This window comes from Anomaloglossus baeobatrachus, chromosome 2, assembly GCF_048569485.1.
Source record: "Anomaloglossus baeobatrachus isolate aAnoBae1 chromosome 2, aAnoBae1.hap1, whole genome shotgun sequence".
Lineage (NCBI taxonomy): Eukaryota > Metazoa > Chordata > Amphibia > Anura > Aromobatidae > Anomaloglossus > Anomaloglossus baeobatrachus.
The window spans coordinates 372,643,677-372,660,506 of NC_134354.1; the positions used below are offsets into that span (position 1 = coordinate 372,643,677).

The 16,830-nt window shown below is 48.1% G+C and overlaps 1 protein-coding gene across 1 annotated transcript in view; it reads left to right on the plus strand.

Moving 5' to 3' along the window:
* STK40 (serine/threonine kinase 40) overlaps nucleotides 1–16,830 on the plus strand; it is an 88,285-nt gene that overhangs the window by 52,620 nt on the left and 18,835 nt on the right. Inside the window, exons 7-8 of the mRNA XM_075336049.1 lie at nucleotides 2,689–2,804; nucleotides 11,945–12,089. Of these exons, the coding sequence (XP_075192164.1) occupies nucleotides 2,689–2,804; nucleotides 11,945–12,089 (261 nt within the window). The remainder of the gene's footprint in view (nucleotides 1–2,688; nucleotides 2,805–11,944; nucleotides 12,090–16,830) is intronic.

The window sequence follows — 16,830 nt, forward strand, 5'->3', positions numbered from 1 at the left end:
CCCCCGAAGCGAGATCTTGCATGGAGCCCCAGACCAAGTAAGATTGACAGTCATCCTGTGTCTTTCATTTTCTAATTGCACCAACAGTTGCCTTCTCACCAAGCTGCTTGCCTGTTGTCCTGTAACCCATCCCAGCCTTGTGAAGGCCTACAGTTTTGTCTCTGGTGTCCTTTTAGGCTCTGTGTGCACACTGCGGATTTACCGTGGATTTCCTGCAGAAAATGTGTCTTAACATTGCTGCAGTCATTACCCAGCAAATCCTATGGGCATTAAAAAATGCTGTGCGTACACTGCCGGTTTTTTTTATACCTGCAGATTTTTTTCTGCGGAATTAATAAGCATGTCACTACTTTTCCGCAGGTACCTACGTTTTTGCTATAGATAATGGTAAAAATTCGCATGGACCAACCAGCTCTAAATCCGCGGCAAACCACGGTAAGGCTATGTGCGCACTTACCGGATTTTGCCGCGGATTTGCTGCATGTTTCGCTGCAGAAAATGTTCATAACATCTCTGCAGTGAATCACCAGCAAATCCTATGGAGAAAAAAAATCCTGTGCGCACTGGGCGGAATTTGACAGCTGCATGTTTTGCTGCGGGAATCCCGCAGCAAAAACAAGTGCATGTCACTTCTTTTCCGCACATCGCTGCGGGATTTCCCTCCATTGACTCAATGTTAATCATGAAATCCCGCAGGGAATAACGCAGGCAGCAAATTCTGTGCGGTTCACTGCGTTTTCCTGCGTTATTCCCTGCGGTATTTCGCGGTTTACCTCCGGTAATGTGCATCGCTTGTCTGCGGTTTTGCAGGGAAGTGATGTCATTACAGGAAGAGGAAGCCGTGCAGAGTAAACACACACACACATCACAGACACAGACACATCACAGACACAGACACATCACAGACATAGATCACAGAACACATAGAACACACATAGAAAGAAAACGGAAATATAGAAAAAAAAAGAACGTGGGCTCCGCTGCATATTCACCGTCCAGCCGAGGTAAGCACACAGCGGCGGCCCGGTATTCTCAGGCTGGGGAGGGAGAGGGGCAGGGTTAATGTCCCCCGCCTCACTCCCCCTCCCGCAGCCGAGAATATCAGCCGCAGCTGCCCCGGCACTGTCGCATGCATTATGCGGCACTGCCGGCGTGTCCTCGGCTCTTCTTGCCACCGTGTAGCAGTGGTGGCAAGGTAATACAAGGGGTTAATGATGGTGGGGGACCACCGCCATTAACCCCAGGCTTGATCATGGCAGCGTCTATGTGACAGCTGACATGATCAACCCGTAAGTAAAGTGAAAAAAACACACAGACAGAAAAATCCTTTATTTTAAATAAAACAAACAAGCCTCGTTCACCATTTTATTAACCCCCCCCCCCCCAAACAAAGCTCCGGCATAATCCACCGCTCCGGCGTAATCCACAGGTCCGACGTCCTGCACTGCTGACATCCAGCCGCGACTGTCACAGACACAGCGCTGAATGCAGCAGACAGCAGAGGTAATTACCGGTCATTTCCCACGGCCGGTAATGTGAACTCACTGCCGACCGTGGGAAATGCAGCGATCTGTCCTCTATCTATCCCTCTATCTGTCTGTCTATCTATCCCTCTATCTATTCTTCTGTCTATCTACTATCTCAGAATTAAATGACTTTTTTTTTTTTTTTTTTTCTTCAATGTGCTTTATTGCATTGAATGCAATAAAGCACATCCCAACCCGCACGCGGCAAAACCGCGGCAATACCGCGAATAATACCGCGGTAAAGCCGCGGCAAACCGCATGCGGTTTTCGGGTGCGGTTTCCCGCGGTTTTTTACCGCGTGTGCGGTAATCTTTGAGAGCATGCGGAATTTTCACAAGAAAATTCCATTTCCCAGTGCGCACAGAGCCTAAAACCGCATGTGGATTTTGCTGCGATTCTGGTGCAGTTTACCGAGGGTGCAGGATTCTTTAAGAGGCTCCCTTTTTCTTAAGAAGAAAAAGGCACTTTCTAGTGTGCACCTAGCCTTAGACAGCTCTTTTGTCTTGACCATAGTGAAGAGGTTGGAGTATCATTGTGTGGACAGGTGTCTTCTATAAAAGTAACAAGATCAAACCGGTGCAATTAATACAGGTAATGAGTGTTGAGTAGGAGCTTCTTTGGCCAGAATCGCACTTGTAACTCGCGCGAGTCTCTCATGGTAGAACCCGGCTTGGCCGCACACTCCCCTGACAGGAGTGGGTTGGTTGCATGTATCTCTATGTAGCTCAGACACTCCTGTTTGCATAGTGTGTGGCCATGGCGGGTGATTCAATGAGAGACTCGCGCGAGTTACACGTGAGGCACTTGCAAGTGTGACTCCGGCCTTAAAGCAAAAAAATAACCGGTCTGAGAGCCAGAATTTTTGCTAGTTAGGTGATCAAATACTTAATTTGCATTTTATTACATAAAATATTTAAAAATCATACAATGTGATATTCTAGAAACTTATTTATTTTTTTGCCTGTCAGTTGAAGTGTACAGTACTTACAATAAAAATTATAGACTCCTTTTGTAGGTGGAAACTTGCAAAATGATCATTGTATGAAATACTTATTTTCCCCACTGTAATTGTACAGAGATTTTATTTCAGTCGCTCACACTATAACAGATTTGTATATTTTGGGTCTGTTGCATATATTTATTCTCTGAAGCCCTCTTTCAGGACACACAGAATAACAATCACCAACTTTTGCCTGGGTAAGCATTTGGTGAGTGAAGACGATTTGTTGAAGGATCAGCGAGGAAGTCCAGCTTATATAAGTCCTGATGTTCTTAGTGGTAAGTGGCTAAACTGGAGGGATACACACCATCCAGAAGGGATTTAGATGAATAAGGGTTGCCACCAGATTTTACAGTGCAAACTTATGAGGCTGATTTTTTTTTTTTTTCCTTTAAAAATCCATGGAGTTTGAGTTGAAAGGACCAATTCTTTATTTGTTTTTCGAAGTCCCTTTTCGTTTACCATGTGTTATTTTAGACTTTTTTTTATTTTTATTTTTTTTTTTAATCTTCACTAGAAATTCATGGTGGCCATGTCTAATATGACATCATGAATTTAGGGCTTAGGGTCAGCTGATAATATACTGCTGGCCCTAACCCCATTATTACCCAGCGAGCCACCAGGCACCAGAGCCACTTGAAAAGTTTGATACAGCGGTAGAAGATGGCGCTTCTATGAAAGCGCCATCTTCTGGGGCGGCTGAGGACTGCAATTTGCAGCGGGGGGTGCCCAGAAAGCTTGGGCACCCTGCGCTGCAGATTTTAATCCCCAGCTACCTAGTTGTCCCTGGCTGGACACATTAATTGGGCAAAGCCCACGTCGTGTGGTTTTTTTTTTTTTTTTTTATTTTTATATTCATGAAACAATTAAAGGGCTTCCCTATATTTTTAGTTCCCAGCCTGGTAAAAATAGGCAACTGGAGGTTGGGGGCAGCCGTGCCTGCTGTACCTGGCTAGCATACAAATATATGGCGAAGCCCACGTCCTATTTTTTTTATTTTAAACTTTTTACGTTTTTGGGCAAAAAAAAATCCTGCATACAGTCCTGGATGGAGCATGCTGAGCCTTGTAGTTCTGCAGCTGTCTGCTCTCATGCATACACTAGTGGAGAATGAAGAACAGATTGAAGAAGAAAATTACATCAGATCGTATTTTTTTTTTTTTTTTCTTCACCAATCTTTAATGGCATTGTTCACTGATTAAAAAAAAAAAAAAGCAAAAAAACGCATGCCTTTTGATGCATTTTTGCAGCGGATGCATTGTGTGCGTTTTTAGCGGCCAGAAACGCAGCGTTTTTGATGCCACAAAAAGTGGTTAGGTGCGGCCATACCCTATACCTGGCAGTATGAATTGCCTTAAAAGTTCTTTTAAAAACACCAAAACTTGATAAAAACCAAGCGTATATGCAATAATGAATCTGGCTCTAACTGTATGCATGAGCTCAACTCAATCTCCTTTATTCATTTCTGCCGGTGAAGCGGTAATGGTAGGTCAGGTTAGTAGGTCTGCAGATCATGCTGAGTATTCCAATATGAGAAGCCAACCTTAGTGTGCGCTGTCCCTGCTCCTGCTGGACTAGTTGGACTAGGCAGGAAAACTTAAATACATGTCAGAACGCTTGTATAAATTTTTTTTTAAGTGAAAGTACGTCAGCCTCATCATCTCTAAGAGCACTATTTAATAATGTATGCGGCTGGTATTGTGAACTCTGATGCCTGATACGCTGGTTATACTTGAGTAACCTTGAACTGCCATTCACAGGGCTAATTTGCAATGGAAAACAATGCTATTCATTATGAATACTAAATGCAGATCTCTGCATAGATCCGTGGTGACGACAATAGTGTGCTTCCAGTCTCGCATGCCTGAAATATGACTAGAAACTTATACTGTACTTCTGACCTATCAGCTTGGTGAAATGTGAACAGATCTCCATGAAGATTAAGCAGTGAAATATTCTAAATGGAACTCTACATTGCACATTGCAGTTTATAATTGGTTAAGGTCACTTTTTCCTCACTTATTTTCCGTTGGCATTTGTAAGCCAAATGAGGTGCAGATCTTAAGGCTGTGTGCATGTTGCAGACTTGTGTTTTCTTTTTCGCTCCTAATTGGGAGACCCAGACAGTGGGTGTATAGCTACTGCCTCTGGAGGCCGCACAAAGAACTACACTTAAAAGTGTAAGGCCCCTCCCCTTCTGGCTATACACCCTCCCGTAGGAGTACAGATTCCTCAGTTTTAGCTTTGTGCGCAAGGAGGTCAGACACGCACGCATAGCTCCATTGTTTTTAGTCAGCAGCAGCTGCTGACTATGTCGGATGGAAGAAAAGAGGACACATATAGTGTCCCCAGCATGCTCCCTTCTCACCCCACTTATGTCGGAGGTGTTTGTAAGGTTGAGGTACCCATTGCGGGTACGGCGGCAGGAGCCCACATGCTGATTCCTTCCCCATCCCTTTTTACAGGGCTCTGGGTGAAGTGGGATTTACCGGTCTCCAGGCACAGAGACCGTGCTCCATCTACAGCCCCTGGAGAAGATGCTGGATGGAGCGGAGTACATCAGGGACATGGCCCTGCATCCTCAAGGTACTCTGTGTCCCCGTGTATCTGGCGCTCACACCGCAGCATGCTGGGTGTTGTAGTGCGCCGGGGGACATCAGCGCTGCGGCGCCTGTGCCATGGCCTCATTCAGCTTGCTGAAGCAGGCACATTTATGGGAATAGGACGCGCCGGCCGCTGGGACTGCGGCGCGGCTGGCACTTGTAGTGCGCCGGGGACTTCAGCGCGGCCTGCGCTTTTACGGCGGCCGCGCTGATAACTACAGTCCCCGGCTTTTGCGGCCTGCTTCCTTTCGTTCCCGCCCCCACACCTGCCAGTCAGGAGAGGGGCGGGACGCTGCCCACGTCCAGAACTCGGTCGCGCCGGCCGCTCGAACAGCGGCGCGGCTGGCACTTGCGGTGCGCCGGGGACTTCAGCGCGGCCCGCGCTTTTACGGCGGCCGCGCTGATAACTCGAGTCCCCGGCTTTTGCGGCCTGCTTGCGTTCGTTCCCGCCCACAGACCTGCCAGTCAGGAGAGGGGCGGGACGCTGGCCAGGGCATCAGCGCTGAGGGCTGGAGTCGTTTTTACATACTCCAGCCCTCACAGTCAGCACAGAGGGGACACTGTTCCCGCACTTTTGTTTGGGAACTCCCACGGACCGCCCCTCTCCACAGTAGCCGGCAGCCATTCTTGCAGACACGCTGAGCTGCAGAGGGGAGCCGGGGAGACCCAGACAAGGCATTCAGCAGCCTCTTACCCGCTGTTCAGCGGGCGGTAAGCAGCCCTCAGGGCTCACCCCCTCTTGTGCTCATAGTATTCTTAGTATTTTGTTGTTACTACAAATACTTGGTATTACATAGCGCTGGTCGCCCTTTGGCTATAGACTCTCTCACATGCAGAGAGCCAGCAGCATGTCGCCCGTAAAACGCAAGGGTGCCAAGGCACAGACATTGTATGCTTCCTGCACCGCATGTGGGACTTTTCTACCGGCAGGCTCCACGGACCCCCATTGTGTGCAGTGCTCGGCCCCTGCGGCGCTTGCACAGTCGGGACCTCTGCTGGACGTGTCCCAGGGTGTACCACCTGTGAATGCTGTCCAGGTGACAGGAACTGAGTTTGCAGCTTTTGCTGACAGAATGTCTCTCACTATGTCACAAATTCTTGACACATTGCGAGCTAGGCCTGTACTTCAGACCACGGACACTGTGCATGTATTGCCCCCTGGTCCCCCTCAGCTCCTAGCTCCGGGACGGGCATCTACACCTCAGGGTGAAGACTCTGACTCGGACGATGGCCCCGGGCAGCCTAAGCGGGCTCGTTATGACGGCCTTCACATTCATCTCAATGGTCTGGATCCCAGCGGGATGAATCTATGGGTGATGAGGCGGACTTAACTGATCAGGATTCTGATCCTGGGACCGCTCTCAATCTAGATACACCAGATGGTGACGCAATAGTTAATGATCTTATATTTAACATCAATAAGATGTTGAATATTTCCCCACCAGCTCCTCCTGTAGAGGAGTCAGCTTCGCAGCACGAGAGAATCCATTTCAGATACCCTAAGCGTACATTAAGCACTTTTCTGGACCACGCTGACTTCAGAGACGCAATCCAGAAACCCCACGCTTATCCTGAAAGGCGTTTTCCTAAACGACTTAAAGATACACGCTACCCTTTTCCCTCTGAAGTGGTCAAGGGGTGGACCCAGTGTCCAAAAGTGGATCCTCCAATTTCCAGGCTTGCAGCCAGATCCTTGGTTGCTGTTGAAGATGGAGCGGCACTTAAAGATGCCACTGACAGGCAGATGGAGCTCTGGCTGAAATCCATCTATGAAGCGATTGGAGCGTCATTAGCGCCTTCTTTTGCGGCCGTATGGGCACTCCAAGCTATCACGGCCGGGCTTGCGCGAGTCGACTCTGTCACACGTGCATTTGCCCCGCAGGTAGCACCATTGACCTCGCAAATGGCGGCATTCGCGTCGTACGCGATTAATGCTGTTCTTGACGCTACAAGCCGCACGGCAGTGGCGTCAGCCAACTCAGTTGTTTTGCGTAGGGCTCTGTGGTTGAGACATTGGAAAGCAGATTCTCATTCCAAGAAGTGCTTAACCAATTTGCCTTTTTCTCGTGACCGATTGTTTGGAGAGCGTTTGGATGAAATCATCAAACACTCCAAGGGTAAGGACTCTTCCTTACCGCAACACAGACAAAACAAGCCCCAACAGAGGAGGGGTCAGTCTGGTTATCGGTCCTTTCGAGGACAGGGCAGGTCCCAATTCGCCTCGTCAAAAAAGACTCAAAAGGACCAGAGACGTTCAAATTCTTGGAGGTCTCAGTCACGCCCAAAAAGACCAGCCGGAGGAACCGTTGCCAAAACGACGTCCTCCTGACTTGCGGTCTCCGATGCCCACACCCGCGGTCGGTGGGAGGCTGTCCCACTTTGGCGACATTTGGCTAGCAAATGTCAAAGACCGGTGGGTGAGAGATATTCTATCTCACGGGTACAGGATAGAGTTCGGTTCTCGTCCGCCAACTCGTTTCTTCAGAACTTCTCCACCACCAGACCGAGCCGATGCTCTGTTGCAGGCGGTGGCCGCTCTAAAGGCGGAAGGAGTGGTGACCTCCGTCCCTCTTCAGGAACAGGGTCACGGTTTTTACTCCAATCTGTTTGTGGTCCCAAAAAAGGACGGATCGTATCGTCCCGTCCTGGATCTGAAGTTGCTCAACAGACACGTAAAAGTCAGGAAGTTCCGGATGGAATCCCTACGCTCCGTCATAGCCTCAATGTCTCAGGGAGATTTTCTAGCATCAATAGACATCAAAGATGCGTATCTCCACGTGCCGATTGCACCAGAGCATCAGCGTTTCCTACGTTTCGTCATACACGACGAGCACCTACAGTTCGTAGCGTTACCCTTCGGTCTGGCAACAGCCCCCCGGGTCTTCACCAAAGTCATGGCAGCAGTAGTAGCTGTTCTGCACTCGCAGGGTCACTCGGTCATCCCGTACCTAGACGACCTGCTTATAAAGGCATCCTCTCAAGAAGCATGCCAACACAGTCTGAAGGTGGCGCTAGACACTCTCCAGACTTTCGGGTGGATTATCAACTTTCCAAAGTCTCATCTAACCCCGACCCAATCTCTGACTTATCTTGGCATGGAGTTTCATACTCTATCAGCGATAGTGAGGCTTCCACTGGACAAGCAGTGCTCGCTACGGACCGGAGTGCAATCTCTCCTTCACAGCCAGTCGCACTCACTGAGGCGCCTCATGCATTTCCTAGGAAAGATGGTAGCAGCAATGGAGGCAGTCCCGTTCGCGCAGTTTCATCTGCGCCCTCTACAATGGGACATTCTACGCCAATGGGATGGGAAATCGACGTCCCTCGACAGGACTGTCTCCCTCTCTCAGACTGCCAAGGATTCTCTACGTTGGTGGCTTCTCCCCAACTCATTGTCACAGGGAAAGTCGTTCCTTCCCCCGTCCTGGGCAGTGGTCACGACAGATGCGAGCCTATCAGGGTGGGGAGCAGTGTTTCTCCACCACAGGGCTCAGGGGACGTGGACTCAGGAAGAGTCCACCTTGCAGATCAATGTTCTGGAAATCAGAGCAATCTACCTTGCCCTGCGAGCCTTCCAACAATGGCTGGAAGGCAAGCAGATTCGGATTCAGTCGGACAATTCCACGGCGGTGGCGTATATCAACCACCAAGGGGGAACACGCAGTCGCCAAGCTTTTCAAGAAGTCCAGCGGATTTTGATGTGGGTGGAAAGCAGAGCGTCCACCATATCTGCAGTTCACATCCCAGGCGTGGAAAACTGGGAAGCAGACTTTCTCAGTCGCCAGGGCATGGACGCAGGAGAATGGTCCCTTCACCCGGACGTGTTTCAACAGATCTGTTGCCGCTGGGGGTCGCCGGACGTCGATCTGATGGCGTCACGGCACAACAACAAGGTCCCAGTTTTCATGGCACGGTCTCACGATCACCGAGCGCTGGCGGCAGACGCCTTGGTTCAGGATTGGTCGCAATTCCGACTCCCCTATGTGTTCCCACCTCTAGCATTGTTACCCAGAGTTCTCCGGAAAATCAAGTCCGACTGCCAGCGAGCCATACTCGTCGCTCCAAATTGGCCAAGAAGGTCGTGGTACCCGGATCTGTGGCATCTCACGATAGGCCAACCGTGGGCACTACCAGACCGTCCAGATCTGCTGTCTCAAGGGCCGTTTTTCCATCTGAATTCTGCGGCCCTGAACCTGACTGTGTGGCCATTGAGTCCTGGATCCTAGCGGCCTCAGGTTTATCTCAGGGAGTTGTTGCCACAATGAGACAGGCTAGAAAACCATCCTCAGCTAAGATCTATCACAGGACGTGGAAGATATTCTTAGCGTGGTGCTTGGCTCAAGGGTTTTCTCCCTGGCCATTTGCATTGCCAATTTTTCTTTCCTTCCTGCAGTCTGGGTTGGAAAAAGGTTTGTCCCTTAGCTCGCTTAAGGGTCAAGTCTCCGCGTTATCCGTATTCTTTCAGAAGCGCTTGGCACAGCTTTCTAAAGTACGCACGTTTCTCCAAGGAGTTTGTCATATCGTTCCTCCTTACAGACGGCCATTGGAACCCTGGGATCTGAACAAGGTTCTCCTTGCTCTTCAAAAGCCGCCTTTCGAGCCTTTGAAAGAGGTTCCCCTTTCTCGGCTTTCACAAAAGGTAGTTTTTCTTGTAGCGGTCACGTCTCTTCGAAGAGTGTCCGAGCTGGCGGCGTTATCTTGCAAATCTCCCTTCCTGGTATTTCACCAAGACAAGGTGGTACTGCGTCCAATTCCAGAGTTTTCTCCCAAGGTGGTTTCTTCCTTTCATCTCAATCAGGATATCACTTTGCCATCTTTGTGTCCGCATCCAGTTCACCAATTTGAAAAAGGTTTACATCTGTTGGACCTGGTGAGAGCACTCAGGATTTACATTTCTCGCACGGCGCCTCTACGCCGTTCGGATGCGCTCTTTGTCCTAGTCGCTGGTCAGCATAAGGGATCGCAAGCTTCCAAATCCACCCTGGCGCGGTGGATCAAGGAACCAATTCTTCACACATACCGTTCTGCTGGGCTTCAGATTCCATCTGGACTGAAGGCCCATTCTACCAGAGCCGTTGGTGCGTCCTGGGCGTTGAGGCATCAGGCTACGGCTCAGCAAGTGTGCCAGGCGGCTACCTGGTCGAGTCTGCACACGTTTACCAAACACTATCAAGTGCATACCTACGCTTCGGCAGACGCCAGCCTAGGTAGACAGGTCCTTCACGCGGCGGTGGCCCACCTGTAGGAAGAGGCTGTATCACAGCCCGTTCATGTGGTATCTTTTTACCCACCCAGGGACTGCTTTTGGACGTCCCACTGTCTGGGTCTCCCAATTAGGAGCGAAAAAGAAGAAGGGAATTTTGTTTACTTACCGTAAATTCCTTTTCTTCTAGCTCCAATTGGGAGACCCAGCACCCGCCCTATCTGTTTTTAGGGTTTCGTTTTTTCGGGTGCACATGTTGTTCACGTTGTTTCTTAAGTTCTCCGATCTAGTTATCGGATTGAATTTGTTTTTGAAACTGTTATTGGCTTTCCTCCTTCTTGCTTTGGTACTAAAACTGAGGAATCTGTACTCCTACGGGAGGGTGTATAGCCAGAAGGGGAGGGGCCTTACACTTTTAAGTGTAGTTCTTTGTGCGGCCTCCAGAGGCAGTAGCTATACACCCACTGTCTGGGTCTCCCAATTGGAGCTAGAAGAAAAGGAATTTACGGTAAGTAAACAAAATTCCCTTCTTTCAGTGCAGATTTGTGACAAATCTCAAGGGTTTCCTGATGCCAGCAATGTTATTGAGCATCCTGTCTCCTGCACACGTGGAGTATTTTCTGGCTATGTGCCCAAGCTGCGGAAAATGCGCGGATTTTGCCGCAGATTTCTCTCGGAAAAGCCGCGGATTTTCCAGAAATCTGCAGCACAGCTACTCCCCAGCCATTTCTATGGCATTTGGGGAAATGCTGGGCCCACGCTGCAGATTTTTCCGCAGCGGAAATCGTGCGGATTTTCGTGCGAAAAAATCTGCAGCATGTCAATTATTATTGCGGATTTTCGCGCGGATTTTGCCTATTCAATTGCATAAAAAAAAAAAAACGCAAAATCCGCAATCAAATCCGCACCTATGAAAAGGTGCGGATTCCGGGGGAAAGCTGCGGATTTTGATGCAGAAAAATTCGCAGATAGAGTCCTGTGTGCACATAGTCTTACAGGTTTGATGCAGATTTAAATCTACTTTGCTGCAGGATCTCACACCTACTAATGTATAGGAAGAATGTGCAGAAATGATGATTTCTGCAACCAAATTTACAAGGAAAAAATATGCAACGTGCACAACACTTCAGAATTCTCATGGACTTTGCTGGCAGGAAAACTGTCTTATAATCTGAAAAAAAAACTGTATTCTATGAGGAAAAATATTTTTTTAAAAACTAGCAGGGAAATACTTTACCTCCAAAAAAAGAAATCCGATAAGATCCCATGCTATGCTATCTGTATACTCTTCCTCTTCAGCCCAGGAGATGTGGTATGATCAGATCATCTCCCTGGACGGACAGTCACGGCCATTACACAGTACATAGCAGGGACCCATATACAAGATTATCTCCGCCCAGGAACATTCATCCAATTGTATATATTATTATTTCAACTTTGAAGTTAACTTTGTGGGAAACCCCTTTAATCAGTGTTATGTAATGCGATAGGTTCCCTTTTAGTTCAACAAATTTTAGTAAATCCCTTTGTACGTGTATTAGACATTACGTGCTCTATTCAGGGCTCCATCTGCAATTCTGTTAATGTAATTGCTATTTGTACTTCTATCCAGGTCGTCCTTACCGTGGAAAGCCAAGCGACATGTGGGCTCTCGGAGTGGTTCTCTTCACTATGCTGTACGGCCAGTTCCCCTTCTATGACAGCATACCTCAGGAACTCTTTCGTAAAATTAAGGCTGCAGAATATTCCATCCCAGAGTGAGTGGCTACAATATTCTGTTTATATTTCCACTCTAAATTCATGTGAAATTGTTTACACATCTAATATGTTTTTTGGTTTTTTTTTTTTTCCTTTTTTATGCGTTTATAAAGCCAGCTATAAATGGGTCAGTCTGCCCTGTATTTCACAGTAAGGGTACTTTCACACTTTCGTTCAGCGGAGTCAGTCACTATGGAGAATAGCGCAGTCCGTTAACTATTCTCCATAGACTCCATACACATCGGGTAACCAAGGAACCCTGGTTACGTGTGCCGGGAGCCCGACACTTCCCCCCCCCCCCCCCTCCCCCTCGGCTCCGCCCCCTCCCACACTCCGTGTGTGTACACACACACACACACACACCTACCTGCCGGCCAGCGATGCAGTCCCCGCGGCACTGACGTCCTCAGCCATGGCCCTGCTCGGCTCCACCCACTTCGCACTCCACCCCCCCGCTCCCACCTCCCGCACACATTGTCGGCGACCGAACGATCGGCTGATCACCCGGCGGCCGGCTACTGTGAGCGATCGGCTGATCACCTGGCGGCCGGCTACTGTGAGCGATCGGCTGATCACCCGGCGGCCGGCTACTGTGAGCGATCGGCTGATCGTTCACAATAGTCTGCTGACGGTAAAACTGTAAAAAAAAAAAAAGACTGATTGCGTTGTTTTGCAGCATCCGTTGTGCTACTATATGCAACACATCCGTTGCATCCGTTGCATCCGTCACACAATGCAATGCAACGGATACCGTTCAACGCAAGTGTAAAAGTAGCCTAAGTCTGCACTTACTGCAAAATGTCTAAACAAATATTCAGAAGAAGCCAGTAAGGATATTTATATTACTTTAAAGAGCCCATCAATCATACATTATCTGGTAACATAAAAACAAAAACAAAAAAACAAAAAAGTGAGCCGGAGTATGAGATGGTATACATGGAACTTGTGAGACCATGTTCACACTGGCCATGAGACAAAGAGAAACCAAGGAAAAAATTGTGAAAACATACCCTGCTGTAACTAAATAAAAGCATAGTGCATATAAACATAGGGTACTTAGTAAACACTGTTTTTGATCAAGCAGTCTGATAGCTCATTCATTTCTCCTGATCAGAACAGCACCGCTCAGACCGGCAGAAATTATCATCTCTTGTAACAGTCAGTACTCTGCTGTTTCTTACAGGATCTGTGTCATGTGAGCTACAGGAGTCATCACATGACCCTGTGCTACCAGGACAACCACTGCATCCAGGTGATCATGTCACGGGACTTGCGGTGGAGGTCTGTGAGTAAAGTTATTGCGCAATTGCTATTATGATGGCGCTGTCACATATTGACAGTGCTGTTTAACGGGTTATAAGGCATGGGGTGGATAGCGATTCCAATCGTGCCTTGCAGGCACACATGTCAGCTGTACAAATCAGCAGCCTGTGGGGATTAACACTGCCTGCTAGGACGTAATTTTACCGCCTGCGGTCATTAAGGGGTTAAGGAAATTTATTGATGAAAATTTGCCAGAAAATGGAAGACTTGTTATGCCTTCATTGCCCTACTATGGCATAATGGAATTTTAGAGTTGCCATTAGCCAGGAGTGGCATTCATATTGCCGAGATCCTAGTGTGCCTTCTGAAATACTGTTTGGGTCGCATTCTACTAGGCCTTAGTCACTAGGTGTAGAAAGTCTTATTGGACCTTAAAGGGAACCTGTTACTTGAATCATGCTGCCTAATCCACAAGCAGCATGCATCTGAGCCTGGCTCTGTGATTGAATCCAGATATTTCAGTGAAAGTGGAGGTTAGAGTTGAGTCCCCTGCTTCTCCCCACCCTTCTCGAAGTGATGGACAAGTCCGTCCAATGTAAGTAAATGGGGAGAGACTTGTCCATCACCTGGAGTAGGGCGGGGAGAAGACAGTGGATTTATCTCTTCTCTCTCGGCTGTCTCTTCAAACTGTTAACGCTTAGACGTCTCAGAAATGAAAAATTACTGATTGCCATCGAAGAGCCAGGCTCTAATTCATGTTGTTCATGGAGTTAGCAGCAAATATCAAGTGACTGGTTCTCTTTAAGCCTACTTTGAGCACTGATTCTGGTCTGTTTTAATTAATAAGCCATGTGTAATCATGCATACACGTCCTAGATGTGTGGGCTTATTGAATATGCACGCTTTTGATCTATTCAGTTCCTTCATAATGGTTGTGTGTGAATTCATAAGGCGGAAGGAAGGCTTTGACAGTCTAAAATACAGTGTTGAGTCATGAGACTTTGTGGGTAATCGCAATAAACTTTTATAATATAGTGCACAATGAGTCCATTTAATGTAAAAGATCCTTCTATTTGACAGTGTCTCTTATCTTGTATTTGCCAATGTCACAGCCAGTCTAAAGGCCCCGTCACACTAAACAACATCGTTAGCAACATCGCTGCTCACGAACAACTTTTGTGACGTTGCTAGCGATGTTGCTGTGTGTGACATCCAGCAACAACCTGGCCCCTGCTGTGAGGTCGTTGGTTGTTGCTGAATGTCCTGGGCCATTTTTTAGTTGTTGCTGTCCCGCTGTGAAGCACAGATCGCTGTGTGTGACAGCGAGACAGCAACAACTAAATGTGCAGGCAGCAGGAGCCGGCTTCTGCGGAGGCTGGTAACCACAGTAAACATCGGGTAACCAAGAAGCCCTGTCCTTGGTTACCCGATATTTACCTTTACCATACTCCGCCGCTCTCACTGTCAGTGCCGGCTCCTGCTCTGTGCACATGTAGCTGCAGGACACATCGGGTTAATTAACCCGATGTGTGCTGTAGCTAGGAGAGCAGGGAGCCAGCGCTAAGCATTGTGCGCTGCTCCCTGCTCTGTGCACATGTAGCTGCAGCACACATCGGGTAATTAACCCGATGTGTGCTGTAACTAGGAGAGCAGGGAGCCAGCGCTCAGTGTGCGCTGCTCCCTGCTCTCTGCACGTGTAGCTCCGTGCGCTGGTAACCAAGGTAAATATCGGGTTGGTTACCCGATATTTACCTTAGTTACCAAGCGCAGCATCTTCCACGTGGAGCTGGGGGCTGGTCACTGGTTGCTGGTGAGCTCACCAGCAACTCGTGTAGCCACGCTCCAGCGATCCCTGCCAGGTCAGGTTGCTGGTGAGATCGCTGGAGCGTCGCAGTGTGACCTCTCACCAGCAACCTCCTAGCAACTTACCAGCGATCCCTATCGTTGTTGGGATCGCTGGTAAGTTGCTTAGTGTGACTGGACCTTAAGGTCTGCTGCAGGAGCTGGCTGTACTGCACAGCTGAGCTTCTGCTTTATGCGATACTGTGTGTGTGTGTGTGTGTGTGTGTGTGTGTGTGTCTATCTCGATAGATAGATAGATAGATAGATAGATATTTTATTATTATTATTCAGAATAGTGTATTAACAAACATTTAGTCTGCACACAAAAAACACAACAAATAGATAATGTAATTAAGAGACAAAAACTAAGCTAATAGAAGCATTTCACAACATATATTAAAACACCACAGATATTCCACACAGATTTAACTAAATTGGCCAAGTAATGTGCTCCGTCTCTTTCCACCCCCCCCGTCTCCCCACCGACATCTTATTACCTCACATATAAGCTTCTTATACTATGAATGTCTCTTTTTGTTCTTATAGCAACCAATCACAGTTCCTACTAATAACCAGTAGTCCAGACTCAATTTGAATGGAGGCATGTTTTTTGGAGAGTAACTGTAAAGCGCGGGGATTAATTTCCTGTCAAAACATAGTCTACGACATTCCCTGGGTCACATGAGGCGTCTGTGCAAAATTTCGTGATTGTAAATGCGACTGTGCGAATACACTTTTCGTTTCATTTTTTTCCCCATTATGTAGATGGGGGCAAAATTGATTGGTAAATTGGAACGCGTGGGGTTAAAATTTCGCCTCACAACATAGCCTGTGACGCTCTCTGGGTCCAGACGTGTGAGTGTGCAAAATTGTGTGGCTGTAGCTGCGACGGTGCAGATGCCAATCCCGGGTTAATAACTGCTGTTAACAAAATAGAATGTATTTAACAAAAATGTATTCTGCACACAAAAACCACAAAACAAATTAGAAATGTAATTATAATGTCTGTCTCTCCCCCTCTGTATATGTCTCTGTCTTTGTCTGTCTCTTTTCCCTTTCTGTCTCAATCTCTTTCCCGGTCTGTCTATAGGCCCCTTTACACACTGAGACTTTCAGCGATCCCACCAGCGATTCCAACCTGGCCGGGATCGCTACAAAGTTTCTGAGTCTCTGGTGAGCTGTCAAACAGGCAAACCTGGCCAATGACGGACCTGCAGAACGACCTAGGTAGTCAAACACTGGAAACGAGTGATGTCACAATATCTGTCAATCACTATTCTCTGTCAGTCGGTCTCTCCCTCTCGGTCTCTATTCTCTCTCTGTCGGTCCGTCACTATCTCTGTCCCTCTCTCACAGTCTGTCGGTCATTTTCCCCTCCTCTCTCATACTCGCCGATCCCCGCCGCGGCGCTGCACGGCTTTCACACTGCTGCGGCGGCTTTTACTATTTTGAAAAAGCCGGCCGCTCATTAAACAATTTCGTATTCCCTACTTTCCCCGCCCACAGGAGCCTATGATTGGTTGCAGTGAGACACTCCCCCCACGCTGAGTGACAGGTGTCTCACTGCACCCAATCACAGCAGCCGGTGGGCGTGTCTATACTGTGCAGTGAAATAAATAAATAATTAAAAAAAAA